Source organism: Lygodium microphyllum, chromosome 17 (assembly GCF_053477565.2).
Source record: "Lygodium microphyllum isolate KBCC chromosome 17, Lygodium_microphyllum_v1.1.10, whole genome shotgun sequence".
NCBI lineage: Eukaryota > Viridiplantae > Streptophyta > Polypodiopsida > Schizaeales > Lygodiaceae > Lygodium > Lygodium microphyllum.
Window position 1 is genome coordinate 64,339,667 of NC_141151.1, and position 15,320 is coordinate 64,354,986.

The window sequence follows — 15,320 nt, forward strand, 5'->3', positions numbered from 1 at the left end:
GGACACATAAAACCTTATTTAATTAGCCTGTTAACACAAGGTTGCTTTACATAATTTTTGCACAAACACAAAGACAAGGTCAAACAATCTTTAGAAAACAACAGCAATAATGTAACCATCAGTAACTTCTCCAAGGTGCAACACTAATCTAGCATTCCATCCCTTACTTGAGACCTATATCCAAAGTGCATGGATACCCATGTCCAAGTGCTAGGGACACAATCCGTAGTCCAAAATAGGGACTTGCAACATCTGCAGACATTAGGCCATGGAGATATTATCTTGATCCAGCCCAATGGGGAGTGTATAGAGCCTCCCTAATCCACATGTTGCTATATGAGTCAACAAACGTTCAGTATGATCTTCGGCAAGTGTATTGAGCACCACCCATTTGGGCCACTTGCCTTTATTGGCATCTTTTTTTGCAGTGCAAACAAGTCCTCTTCGAACAAACCCTCGAAACGAGTACAACCCTCCCCCATATCGAGTTCTCCAATTTCAATAAAAAACAAGACATAAACCAGCTTTCACCCAAGAAATCATTTCTTTTTCTATAGCAACAAGGTGTATCTTTGTAAAAACAATTCCTTTGAACGTTTCACAAAAATGATATGCTTTACAACAAATTCATGGTAAAAAGTACAATTCTCCTACAAAATCAATACGTAAGTGTTTAATACACGAAGAGATGAGTTCTTACTTTATGAATCCGAATTAGCCTTAATAGTGTGCTTATTTTCCTCCTTTGAATGACTTTCCAATCCAATTGGTTTCCCCATTTCAATAGCCTTCCAATACCATTAGTACTTCCATCTACTATTTAGTTGGTGAGTCCAATGCATCAGATCTTCCAATAATCTCTTTTAGGGAGAAATTACAATTAGTTCATAATAGGTAGTCCATTTATATCTCCAAATAAAGTTGTACGTCATAATTCCTCTCTAGAAGCACAATAAGTTAAAAATATTTAAGTAGCTTGAGTACAAATGATATTATTATACTCCATCATTACAAGTATCATTAATAGCTAGTAAAGCTAGTCTTTTATAATCTGTCACGTTCCTTAATCCAAGCTTTAATAGTTATGCAACAACCCTAACTAATTATTCAAAACTAATTGATGGCAAATATGTACATAGCTGCTACCTTAAGAATCCAATTATTCTCTCGATTTCCCAATCTAACATTCCAAAGCTAAAAACAGTTTTTAATTTTTGGTTGAATAATTTCTTTTTAGACTATAAGATAGTTTGTGCTACTTGGAATGCTTGTGGATGCTTTTGTTTCTTTGTGTGTAGATCCTTTGCTGTTAACCAACGCCTAGATCAGTTGTGGTTCTCCCTCCCCCTCCCCCTCCCCCTCCCCCTCCCCCTCCCCCTCCCCTCCCCTCTCTCTCTCTCTCTCTCTCTCTCTCTCTCTCTCTCTCTCTCTCTCTCTCTCTCTCTCTCTCTCTCTCTCTCTCTCTCTCTCTCTCTGTGTAGCTTTGTTAAAGTGATCGTGGCTTGAAGTGATTTTGTAACCTTGGTAACCTACACTAAGTCTATTATATAACCATAGTGCCTTCTTGAACATTATAATTCTTCTCCCTCCTCGGTTTGATCATCAAAGTTCTCTTTATTGTTATGGTCACCAAAACCCTACCATTCATACTCTCTTTCTCTCAAGATCATTGTCCGGGTGTAGCAGTCCTTGAGCTTGTACTCTCACTCACGATGACATTCAATCCAAGGCATGACTTGATGGCAGTTGCAATGGCGTTCAACTCAACTATCAATGTAATGATTGACGACTTGGCAATGTTATTGGATGATGTTAACTCAACGTCTATGACAATGCAAACAGCAGTAGCTCCAATTTGTTTGAAAATTACTTCTTTTTTTTTAAGGTTTTAAACCTTTGCATTTATTCCCCCGTCTATAAGCATCAATTCAAGGCTATTATGACTTGACAATGATGTTTGATGATCTTAACTCTATGTTTATGATGACTCAAATGGTGGCTCCAATTTTTTTGATGATTATTTTCTTTCTCTTAAGGTTTTAAACCTTTGCTTTCATCGCCTCCCCCCTCCCCCACCCCTATTTATGGACCTTCATGAGACTTCAAGTCATAACCTGTAGTCATGAGGCACAAAAATGGCACAACGGAAAGGTGCACAGGATATATCAATAAGGAATCCTTTGTATTCATGATATAGAAAGATACAACATTGAGGTACATCTCAGACTACACCCTCGTGACACTGCACATGTGAGGGTTCACCGTTATGAGTATAGAGAATCACATGTAGAGTGGAAACCAAGTAGAGCTAAGAGTCACTACTACTCTCTATATAGGTGTTTTTGACTCCAACGTCATGGTATAGCTACAAAGCCCATACTCTTACACTCACCCACGATTAATGGATTGTTGTCCTCGGCAATCTAAGGGTGGTTTTCTTGACTCATTCTAGGGTCTTAACATAGCTCATTCTATAAATCTCGTAAGTGTCTATCAATCTAGAAGTTGACTCATTAGCGGGGTCTTAACATAACCTTTGCTATTAAGCTGGTCAGTGTCTGCCACACTACGACTTGGGGGTCTTAATGTAGCTTTTTCTAGCAAGCTAACTAGGATCTACTACCTATCTAGACTTAGTTCTTTTATTCTTTTGCACTCCAATCCACCCTCGACTCAACTACATTTGAGGAGTGCAGGCTTCATAGTCCTAATTTTATGTGGCTTGGTGTTTATGGCTTTGCATGCCAAGCTTTGTAGACATGATCCTAAGTTGTTGCATTGTTGGGGTCAAGGCGTGGTGGCATGGTTGTAGCCATATTGTGCCACTCCTTAAGGGAGGTAGTCCATTGAGTTGCTCCTTGTGCTGTTTCTCCCTTTCTTCTCGTTGTTGCCTTGGTCCTTTGGTACTTGGGTCTCTTAGTTCATTTGCTAAGACTCTTTGCCCTCATCTGCAAGTTAAGAACTTGGACTGTTTTCCTTGGCCTCTTTACCGCATCTTTCTTGCTTGCCTTGAACTTACACAAACTACTTGGTTCAGTTTGTCTTTTCACACAGAAGGTGCAGTCTTGGTGCATGGCACCTCTTTGGCTCTTCTTAGCCTCATTTGGAGTTGAAGCTCTTGGGAGAAAATGGACTAATTCATCTCACTTAGACCAGATTTTGTGTTGCGCAAGTAGAGGTATCATTGAAGTTCTTGGGGTGACATCCATATGTGGAGTGCTTGGTGCATCATGGACCAATAGGATTGGGATAACTCCTTGCACTGCTTGCGGCTTGAATGTCGAGATCTCAATCTTTACCAACATTGAGTATGGTCCCAACAAGTTCCATAGTCCAAAGATCTTTACCTTAAGAGTGAATTGGACAGTTCTCCGCCGACTGAACTAGCAAGGTTCCTTTCCATGGCATTAAGTTACCTTGGTTGGACCATATTGCGAGCACTCCCTCATGCTCTCCCTTCTTTGAGGCTTTATCCTCTCACTCATTCTGTCCAATCTCATAAGGTTTTGCCTCTTCAGGCTCAAAGGCATAGCCAATGACTCCATTCCTGAAGTGCACTTGGTTCCTACTTTGATCTCGGTTGGCTACGATGGGGTGTGGCCTTGGATCGAAAGCTTTGTTTGCTTCATCCTTAGCCATGAGTTTAGCTTAGGGGGTTTTGGATGCATTTTCATTCTCATATGTCATCTTGGCTCTAGCAGCCTACCTTCGTTTCTTGGCATTTGGTTTCGCCTTCTTCTTCTTCTTCTCATCCTTGTTCTCCTCTTTTTCTATCTTTCCTTCTTCTTTTCGGCCTACTTTTCCTAGATCTATATTTTGCTCCTCTTCTTCCTTCTTATTCCTACCTAAGTCTAAGTCATCTTTTATATATTCTCCCTTGACCTTCATGCCTTGATCTATCTTTTCTTGATCTTCTTGTGCTAGCCTATCTTCTTCCTTTGGCTTCCTAGCTCTCCACACTCATTCTTTGAGCTCATCCTCCCCCTTCTCAAACTCCATTTCTTCTAACATTGGACTACAACCTGTGGGTGCAAGAGTTCATCCTTCTAACATGTCCACCTATTCATCTTCTTTCTTATATCCTAACTCCATCATAATATTTTCTACCTTTGGACCCACATCCATTCTCCATCCTTCTCCCTTCACATAATACTCTCATTTCTTCCTCTTTTGAATTTCTTTGAGTTGGTATTCTTCAAGATATGGGTAGTTGATGTAGAGGTATCCTCCTTCTGGGTGTGGTAGTCGATGGAAAAATTGTCGAGGTAGTAGTATTAATATTCTTCAGGGGAGTATTCGTTGTAAAGGTGTTGGTCTTCAAGGTAACCTTCAGGATAGTAGTCCGGGTAGTAGCAGTCAAATCCTTGTTGGGGATGAGGTGTTCCAAGATCTGGACTGATCTCATCCTCTCCATTATCTTCTTCTTTATCTTCATCTGACCAGAACTCGTATTCTTCTTTCACTTGCTTCTTATTTTCTTGGCTCCTTGGTTCTTCGTTGGTTAGCTTCACTCCATTCTTTAGCTCTTTGACTCTTTCAGCTCTCATCTGCTTCAAGTATGGTTTGGCCCGCTCTATGGCTTCTTCAGATCAAGAGGCAATCTCCTAGTTCCATCTTAGCATGATTTCTTCTTGTAGCTTTGTGTTGAGGTCTTGGGCCATCTTCACTTACCACAGCCTTGCTCTTTCTTGCACCATGATCAATTGGTAGTCAACCTCCTCCAAGTCTTCATCCAAATCTTCAGCCTTCTTTGTATGCTCGATTAGTTTGAGCCACAACTCTTTCTTCTTATATGTGATTTTAAGTGAGTGACATAGCTTATCCCTATCATGCCATAGCTCCCTCTCAACTTTGTTGGCAGAGTAGGTTATCTCCAAATTTTTAGCATGTAACACGCTCGAGGGCATTGCGATGTAGGGCGTCATGTTGTCTCGTGTCATGTTGGAGTCGACTTGCATTACGTGACGTGGTATGGAAGGATCTCCTTCATGTGCACGAGCCTACTCCCCTCTCGAACTACTATGCTCCGCACTAAACTTGCTCTGATACCAAGTATTACAGACCTTCACATGACTGCAAGTCATAACTTGTCATGAGGCACAAAAATGACATAATGAAAAGGCACACAAGATATAATGAAAAGGCATAACTTGTATTCATGATATAGAAAGGTACAACATTAGGGCACATCTCAGGACTACATCCTTCTGACGCCACACATGTAAGGGTTCACCGCTAAGTATAGGAATTCATTGCCAAGTATAGGAAATCACATGTAGAGTGGAAACCAAGTAGAGCTCAGAGTCACTACTACTCCGTATATAGTTGTTTCTAGCTCCAATGCCATGGTATAGCTACAAAGCCCATACCCTTATCCCCTTCCCTCCCCTAGCCCTTCCATAAGCATGAATGAATTCACAGGCAGATGGGATAGGGATACTACACCAAATTTAGGTTTATCATATACTCCTCTTTTATTTCAAGTCAAACTTGATTTTATTAATCATATTTTACTTGGATTTCTTATTAGTGCTATTGAAATTTAATACATAATTTGCACGCTTATCACACGACGTATGTTGAGAGAGAGAGAGAGAGAGAGAGAGAGCACAACAATATGAAGCTCATTATATATGAGAACAATTTATCAAAAGTTAATGACTCTATGCTATGTGATGGAGGAAGGTTTCCTTGATCTATAGCTTCTTATTTACGAGTGACTCACTTAGATCGAACACTTTGTTATGTTTCTTCTTTGGAAGTTGCAAGTCTCCAAAAAGTGACAAAGATGCATAGCAAAGCCTTCGCTTTACGCATGACTCGAAGCAATGCATTTTGGAAGAAAATGCAAGAAAGATAATTCAGATCCTCATGGGAAAATTGATTTATTAGCACTTCCGTGAGGCGTTCTGAAACACAAAGGAGCTCGCCTCTTTCACCTTGTGTGAGTTGACCATCACAAGAATTACAAAAATGCACTAAGAATGCATATACTCCATTGCATGTTGCAAGGTTTGTCCTAGATCCAAAGTTCTAAGTATTTGAAAAATCATAAAACAAATAGTTACAATAGATTTTAGAGAAACGAGTGATTGTTTGTTGTCAAGGAATTAAGACAAGGAGATATGCTTGCAATGAGTAAAGTATATACACAAGGAAGAGATGTTTGTGGATTCTTGGTAGATTAGTGTAGCAAAGAGTTTGTTGTCCCTTACTTGATATTCAATTTTCTACACTCAAAGCAAAGGACAGATTCAAAGTGTTTAGAATGAATGACTTCGTGTATTGCTTCTCCAACTTGCATATTTAGAAAATTCCCCTCATTTTGCACCTACTTCAATGACTTGTGCCTCCATCAAGAATTATGTACAACGAACACATAAGCTCATAATAGAGGGAACTAGGAGTGATGATGAGGATGAACAAGAAATGGATGTTGAACATGACATTGAGCAAGTGAATGATTTAGCACATCTATACTTGTTCATGAATAAATCATTTGAATATTCAAGTATGTTGTTGCTTTTAATGATGAAGATTTAATTTCTTTATATGCTTGCAATTATGAACTTCTTAACATAATTAGGACCTCATCTTGTTTAAATTATAAATATATCAAATTAATACACAAATATAATATTACATTGTTTCAAAATTCAGGCCTTCTATCATCATTCTCTTTTATTTCAAGTCAAAATTAGTTTTGGTCATCATTTTTTGCTTGTAATTATTCTAAGTAATATTTAAGTTTAATTCATAATGCGATGCACGTGTCACATAATATGAGAGACAGAGAGACAGAGAGAGAGATGCTTGACAGGAAAGAGATGTATTCGTGCATGGTACAATAGTCAAATATGTCAAGAAAACAAGTATACTAATATATATGAAAGCACAACAATAATAAAATTATTATATTGGAACAAAAAGCTCAAAATTAGACGACTTTGTGCTCTTTGATTGAGGAAGCTTTCCTTGGTCTGTAGCTTATTATTTATGGGCGAGTCAATAAGAGCCGGTACTTTGTTATGATTTTCCTTTGGTCTTCTTGGACTTGGACATTGCAAGTCCAAGAAGGTGACAAAAGAAGCATAATAAAGCCTTTGCTTTGAGCCTAATACTCAAAACCAACCAAATTACAAACCAAGGAGCATCCCCCCATTATGTAGCACATACGCACCAACTTTTGAGCAAACTTTTATTTTAGAATATTTGTTGGTAGTGTCACATTTCCAAATCCTTCAAAGTATTTTCTTTGAATTCTTAATTGTGCATTGAATGATAAAGATTGTAGAGCCCTTAGGATCTACATAGACACTAAGTATTTCATCCTAAATACTATTTAGTACTTTCTTTGAATTCTTAATTGTGCATTGAACAAGGCTTTTAGAGCTCTTAGGATCTAGATACAATACAAGGATTTCATCCTAAATATCATTTAGAACTAAAGAATATATTGCATACTAAAGAATGTGCTTTCATACAAAAGAATATTCAAAGTTTTCATTCATATGAAAGAGTTCTTTCATATAAAATATTAGTGATTATGTGGTAATTAGGGTTTTATATAGATTATAAGACTATTAAATGTATAAAATATATTTTTGAATAGCACAGATGTATAAATGCAACTTGGTTTAATTCAATGTATGCCTTGAGAATGGGTGCAATTGCCACCTATGTCTAAGCATATACCCTTAGGGAATAACTCTAAGAAGGATGTCATAAAGGTATGGTTCCTCTACAACCCTACCAACCTATGCCATTTGATCAAGTAACACTTGACATGCTAGGTATGTACTAATGTACCAACTTTCATTCAAATGCATGGGAAGAGCTTGGAAGAATGTCCTAATGTACAAAACTTTCATTTGAATGCATGCCAAGAGCTTGGAAGATTGGTATGGTCTTTAAAACAAAAAAAGAGAAGTGTATTCAATGAATGCAACACCATAAACATCATTCTTATAGAGCACACTACAATAAATGAAGGCACAATAAAGCACAAGACAACCTGATAGGATAGAATATAGCATACATGAGACAAAATGTGATATAAATATCCACAAGACAACATAGGTCTCCACAAGCACATAGGTATCCACAGGTGAACAAATACTTACAATAACACAAGCAACCAAGACATAGGTATCCACAATCACATACATATCCACAAGCACACAAGTGATGAAGATAATAATACATAAACTAACAATCTCGTGCCTTGATGCCACTAGCACCAAAATATCTAGAAGGGCAAACATGATCAAGTAACCATTAGTTTATCTCCAAAATTAAAAATGTGAATATTTTTACCCATCCAACAAATTCTCTCATGTAATCCCAAAAAGTTGGTAAAAAAAACTGCGATTTCCACAATGCAAAAGATTCTAATTCTAGAGACAATCTCAAATGCAAGTACTTGCAAAGGATGCCGTAATCAATAACAATGTATAATCTTTTGATGTCAAGATAGGAAGCGCCATACCATAATGCGCATGGTCCAAAGAGAACCTAGCCCATGCAAGAAATAAGTCTCCTCCCTAAAAGAGGCCACTAAAAGGAAGGCCTAAAAACATAAAGTATGTTGCACATGGCATCACCTTGCCTTCCTAAGTACTCTCTCTTAGCACTTTGATACCTCAACATAGTCATGCATTTCTGGTATCAACATCACATTCTTCATACTAGTTGCAAAATCCTTGCTAATATCGCAACAATAACGATGCTCTTGTTAGCAATTGTAGACGAAGAAGCAAGCAGCTCATGTTTCTCTAAGAATGTAGAAGTTATTACTTCCCTCTATAAATTTTTTCCTACCATACCATATCTAAATGTACATCCATATCCACTTGTGCATTTTCATCCTTCCAAAGGCTCTTTGCCTTTACTTTCAGCACATTCATTACACACATAGCATAGACTTAAGTGTTCATGGTATATCTTATACCAACTTTAATATACAAAATGACACTTTGATTTTACCTATGATGAAATTTTCAATGACAAATGACACAATAACACCCTTTTAAAAAACAATGCATTTTATGTAAAAATGTGCATTAGCTTCACACACAGACAAACTTAAATGTCCACACTATATCTTATACTACCTTTAATGTACAAAGTGGCACTTTCGTTTTATATATAACATAGACTTGAATTTCAATCATGTTTCTTACACCAAAATCAATATACAAAATGACACATTAATATCCAAAGCAGAAAGCCTTTAAAAGGTAACATTTAGCTACTATATTTGAGTCCACCCCTTCTTTAATAAAGAATACTTTATGACAAGACATACATGGAATTTCCCCCTACACTTATAATTATAACTTAAGCTGGCCAAGATTTACTAGTTTCCTCTTATTTCTGCAAAGATACATGCTCATGGAACCAATTATGGCAGATTTGTAAGTCCCCTCAATGTGTCAACTGTCTTCAACGAAAGTGTTTTCATGATGTTTAGTGGCAAACACATTTATCATTTGCTATGGTCATTTCAAATTGGAAATCATTCTTCAACACATCCACACTTACAAAAATTCTCCTATTAAAAATTTTTGAATGTTTGGCTTGCTTCTCGTTTGTTGCCATCTTTCTCACCCTTTGCTTGGACAAGCTTTTGGGCTCTTGACTAGCTATATTGCCAGAATGTCATTGAGATTTTCATCGTGTATGTGTAAGATGAGAGAGGGGGGCAAAAATCCAACACATGGAACATGTAGACAAATAGATGCACATGAGAACATGCAAACATGACAAGTGGCGCATGAACACCAACATGAACAGCTCGTATCTACCAATTGCAGTGTATCTCTATGGGCATCCATGTGTGCAATGAACTTGTCAAAATAGAGAATTAGCGCGAACGAGATGCTTTTGTGCACATCAACGTGCATGCATTTAGATCTTAAACAACCCAAATTTTTTGTCGCAAGGATTGCTCTTAACCTGGAACTGTTAATAACCAGGCGAATTGAATGCCATAGATGGTCAATTTGCAAATAATAGAAGGACAGCTTACTGATTCCTTCCTTGGTGTATCTGGGAGCATACAACCTATCCATACTCTCGTTTCTACTTCTTTGCGACTGAAAGGTCCGTCCAGTCCTTGGATGGAATCTGAAATGCTAATAATGTTGTATTTTTAGTCCATTGTTTTTTCAGTCTTTGATCTGTAAATCAGTCAAGCTGTCCAATTGTGATGCCTTCTTTAAACAGCTAACAGCACGAAATGTTCTATAAAAACTTGCCTGTCCAGTGTACGACAGTCAACTATGGATTGGAGCATTTTACCATATCTTACACCTAAATCCAGTTAGTAGGAACATGACTTCCTTGAGAAACAACATAGTGAAAGACAGAACATTGGACCTACTCTTGAAAGCCAGATTTTGGAACATCCAATCTCTGGTGTCAGAGCAAATTGACCTAAATGAGAAGGGAGATCAAGTCTCACTCAGATCCGTGGCAGCTTTAATGCTTCAGTAGGGCATTCTGCTTGTGTTAGGCAAGTCTACCTGCTACTGGAGTCGAAAACATGAGACTGCAAAATGGCATGTAAAATTTGGACAATTTACCTAACAAATATGTTCAAATATATTATATGAGTAACATGTTTGGGACGTTGATGTTTTACTTGTATTGAAGATAGTTGATGAAATGTCTCAGAAAACCCATCAAGTTTACTGATCTTCTTGCTATCAAACAGTCGACTGTCAATCGATGGAAATCCTTGGTTCAGACACTGAATAAGCAACTCTAATGTGTTTTCCACCAAGCACCTAAGATTAAGTATAACAGCAAACATAAGATACTCCATAGACATCACAATCATTTTCAGATGGTCATCAAAATGATGTTCACATGAAACAGATAAACACCACCAGAAATTTAGAACAGTTCACTACCTGGCCATTCATCAATCTCATGGCATTTTTAGCATCCTCCACAGATGAATACTCAACAAATCCAAAACATTTTGAGATTCCCGTCCGATGATCAAATTTGACTCTAGCTGCCAAAAGGATGTGTTAGGCCTTTTCCCACAAAAGAAAGATTCTCGAAAACAAATGTTACCTTCAACTAGTTCACCATGTGCTGCAAATGCTTTTCTTAGATCCTCCTCTTTCACCTGATATGAAAGCCCTGTTGTGACAGACCAAAACACTGCAAGTTACAAGTTGATACCCCTCCCTCCCTCATTTCAGATGCAGAAACCAATATCATTGTATGCAAACAATATTGTTCTCATTTCAGATTCATCCAAACAATGATAAGCACCACCTAGATGCTTAGCACACCTTTTGTAGAGATAGAGACCTCATAGTGAACCTAGGGAAGATCAAAACCATGGTCTTCAACACTTCAGCAGCATGGGCGACTAGATCCATGTAACAATTCACATTTGGAGGAGACAAAGTGTAGCATGTCATTAGGGAAAATATGGACTCAAAAAAGGCCTCATAAGAAATGGATTAGTGGTGGATTACTTTTTCTAATCTAGAGAGAAAGGTGGGCCGAAATATCATGATGAGGGAAAGAGAGGTTTTCAACAAAACTACCACTGCGTCCTATTTTAAAATTTCAAAAAGGCCTTATGAAAATGTAGTTATTAGGCTATTTTTGAAGTGGCATAACACCATTGGTGTATACCTTAGCGGTAGGGGCATAGTGTTAGAGATTCTCATATCCTGGACAGGCATTTCCCCCAAGTGTGCCAAGTGGCAGCGCTGGTCAGATCGCCACATCAGCAGTGCAGTCAGATAGTTTTTCCCTGGTCGGGACAGTACAGTCGGCTGCATTCAATGCAGCCAACTGCATATTTTCATCATTTTTCCTCAAGCTATTTATTGCCTGTTTTCAGCACACAATTGGACACATTCTGATCACAGGTTTCCATCGTGGAGATTGCTGCATATACTTTGAGGTTCACAGCCCATGAGATCTTCGAGGTGGAGACATACGTACACTCTACACCCATGTACATATCTACTTCCTTATACAGCGTTCTTCATTGCAGATTTTCTGTGTTCCACTATCTCTTTCTCTCTCTCCTCTCTCTCTGTCCAGTCTTAGTCTTGTTTATGCGCTTCTGCACCACTTCACTCTGACATCGTATCAGAGCATTGAAGGACTGACTAAGGGTGGTTGGACCTACCTAAAGAGGAGATTTCAGCGCGACACAAGGCTGTGTTTTCAGCATTCAAGGGCGAGCCGGAGGGCTATGTTTTTAGTGTTCAAGGGCGAGCGGGAGGGCTATGCATCAGAACAAGGCTGAGGCGAGTGTAGGCATGCGAGAAAGGAATAGAGTTGCTGAAGTTGCTACTGAATTTTTCTGTTTGAGAAGAAAGAAGCCTGCCTTTATTCGAGCTGCTAGATCGAGACTAAGTGAGCTACTAGATTTTGCGCAGGGAGCTGTAGAAAAGAGTAAGTCACAAGAGTGTAAGCACGACACAATGGGTATTCGGTACAATGACGAATGTACCACTTTTTAGGTTTAGATAGTATATAAAGTACAATAGTGTAAGGGTGTGTTCACACCCGAACATTGATAAAAGACATAGTAAGCCGTTATTTCCAACAATCTCCCACCTAAAGGCAACGTGCTTGAAGGAAGAGAAAACAATCAGCTAAGTCTATGTATGTACAAAGTTGAAATACACATATACTATCCAACCCCCATCATCTCGTGGCAATGAGCAAACCACTCTGCTGGAAGACCTTGACAAGCTCAATGCTCTTGCTATCAAGTACATCCATGATAAAGTGATACTTCACTTGTATGTGCTTTGTCTTTGCGTGAAAGACAGGATTCCGTGCTAGCATGATAGCACTCTAACTGTCATAGTGGAGGATAGGAACCTCTATAATACCAAGCCCGCTCACCAAACATAAGAGCCATAAAGTCTCTTTGCATGCCTCAATAGCAGCCACATACTCCGCCTCTATAGTGGACAATGCAACACACTTTTGCATCCTGGATATCCAAGAGACTGCTCCACCTGTGAATGTGAACACATATCCTAAAGTAGACTTCCTGCAATCAAGATGGCTAGAATAGTCTGCATCCGTGAACCCAACAACAAATGACTTCCACTTACCAAAGCAGATACACAAATCCTTTGTGCCCTTAAGGTATCTCATGATACCCTTCACTACTTCCCAATGCTTTTTGCCAAGTTATGCCATGTATCTGCTAACCACTCCCACCTCAAATGCAATGTCAGGACGTGTAGCAACCATAGTATACATCAAGCTACTAATAACTGAAGCATAAGGTATCTTGGCCATTTCATCCTTTCCATCATCAGATATAGGGTTGTCATCTGCACTAAGTTTCACATATGGAGGCAATGGTACACTAATGGCTTTCCCCCCGTACATATTGAAACGCTGCAAAACCTTAGTGACATACTCCTACTTTGACAGATAAAAAAGACCCTTTGATCTGTCTTTAAGTATACGCATGTCAAGAATGTGATTGGTCTCGGCAAGATCCTTCGTATTAAAGCTATTGTGCAAACTTTGCTTCAAGGAGTCCAAGGCACGAACATCCCTCCCTGCACAATCAGCATGTCATCCACATATAAAACCAAGAGAATAAGACTATCATCTACTACCTTCTTGGTGTATAAATAGTGATCGACTTAAGAACGATGAAACCCTTGAGATTGCATAAATGTATCAAATTTATGATACCATTCTCGTGGTGCCTGCTTCACCCCATACAAACTCTTATTGAGTTTACATACCATGTGCTCTTTTTCCTTTGTAGCAAAATAAGATTGTCATCTACTACCTTCTTGGTGTATAAATAGTGATCGACTTAAGAACGATGAAACCCTTGAGATTGCATAAATGTATCAAATTTATGATACCATTCTCGTGGTGCCTGCTTCACCCCATACAAACTCTTATTGAGTTTACATAGCATGTGCTCTTTTTCCTTTGTAGCAAAACCTTCAAGCTATTGCATATAGATCTCCTCATGCAGATTACCATGTAGGAAGGTAGTTTTTATATCCATCTATATGAGTTCCATGTCTGCGGATGCAACCAAGCCCAAGATGGTCCGCAAAGTAGTCATTTTGACTACAAGAGAAAACATTCCATCACAATCAATTCCATATTCTTGCTTGTACCCTTTAGCAACCAGGCGTGCCTTGTACTTTGGTAGAGAACTAGAAGTGACTTTCATTTTGTAAACCATTTGCAAGGTAGCACTTTTTGCCCTTTTGGCAAATGCACCAAATCCCAAGTTCCATCTCTGAAAACATTGCTTTATGCCATTTCTTACTATCCTTTCTATCCATTGCTTCATAGAGCATGACGGCTCACCACAATCTATTAACATGATATAATCAGCCACATAGTTTATACCACGAACGAACCTATTTGGATGTCTTTGCACTCTGGTTGACCTACGGACCCAATGTTCAAGATTTACTAACTGTTCAGCTTGCAAAGCTGAATAAAGAGCTTGCTGTTCTACAGGTTCAGCGTATTGTACCACTGGTTTTGGTTGTTCCAAAGGCACGTGTTCTTGCTGAATTTGTGGTACAACATGGGCAAGATCTTGCTGATCATGTTCAGCATCATTTCCTGCATTTTCAGGAACATTTACAGCAAGTATTTGTTGCTACCTAATGGGCATTCTTTGCTGTCCTATTGATACATCCTCCTAGAATACAACCCTTCTGACCTCCTCTGTCTTTTCGAGCTGTTAATGCATGAAATCTTCCCGGAAGGTAACATCATTGCTACATACTACTTTTCTTTTCTCTAGATCCCATAATTCATACCCCATCTCACCTTCATCACCATATCCTAGGAAAATATATTTACACGACTTTGGCTCAAGTTTGTTACGTTCTTCCTTGCGAATGTGCACAAATGCCTCGTGGCCAAACACTCTCAAGTGAGTATACAAAGATGGATTGCCCAACCACGCTTCTTGAAGGACTTCCCCCCACCCTCCCCCCAAAGACCTATTTGGTGACTGATTAATCAAGTGTACAGCTGTCATAACACGCTATGCCCAAAATCCATGGGGTAGCAATATGTGACAACATTATACGGACCTTGTCTTGAATGGTCTTGTTTATACGCTCTACAATACCATTTTGGGGTGGATTATAAGGGGAAATGAGCTCCCTTTAATCCCTTTGCTATCAAAGCTTTGAACACATACTCCTAGCCATTGTCAAAGCAAAAGCATTTTAATGTCTTGCTGGTCTAATTTTCAACGAGGGCCAAGAATTTTTTAAATTTATCCAAGGCCTCATCTTTTGCGATGGATTGGATAAACCCAT

General features: G+C 38.7%; 1 protein-coding gene across 1 annotated transcript in view; it reads right to left on the reverse strand.

The window, feature by feature from the left end:
- Positions 1–9,946: 9,946 nt before the first annotated feature.
- LOC148021972 (glycine-rich RNA-binding protein 3, mitochondrial-like) overlaps positions 9,947–15,320 on the reverse strand; it is a 68,730-nt gene continuing 63,356 nt past the window's right edge. Inside the window, exons 3-6 of the mRNA XM_087697518.1 lie at positions 11,086–11,154; positions 10,917–11,023; positions 10,646–10,790; positions 9,947–10,552 (exon numbers count right to left, since the gene is read on the reverse strand). Of these exons, the coding sequence (XP_087553644.1) occupies positions 10,725–10,790; positions 10,917–11,023; positions 11,086–11,154 (242 nt within the window). The 3' untranslated portion in view covers positions 9,947–10,552; positions 10,646–10,724. The remainder of the gene's footprint in view (positions 10,553–10,645; positions 10,791–10,916; positions 11,024–11,085; positions 11,155–15,320) is intronic.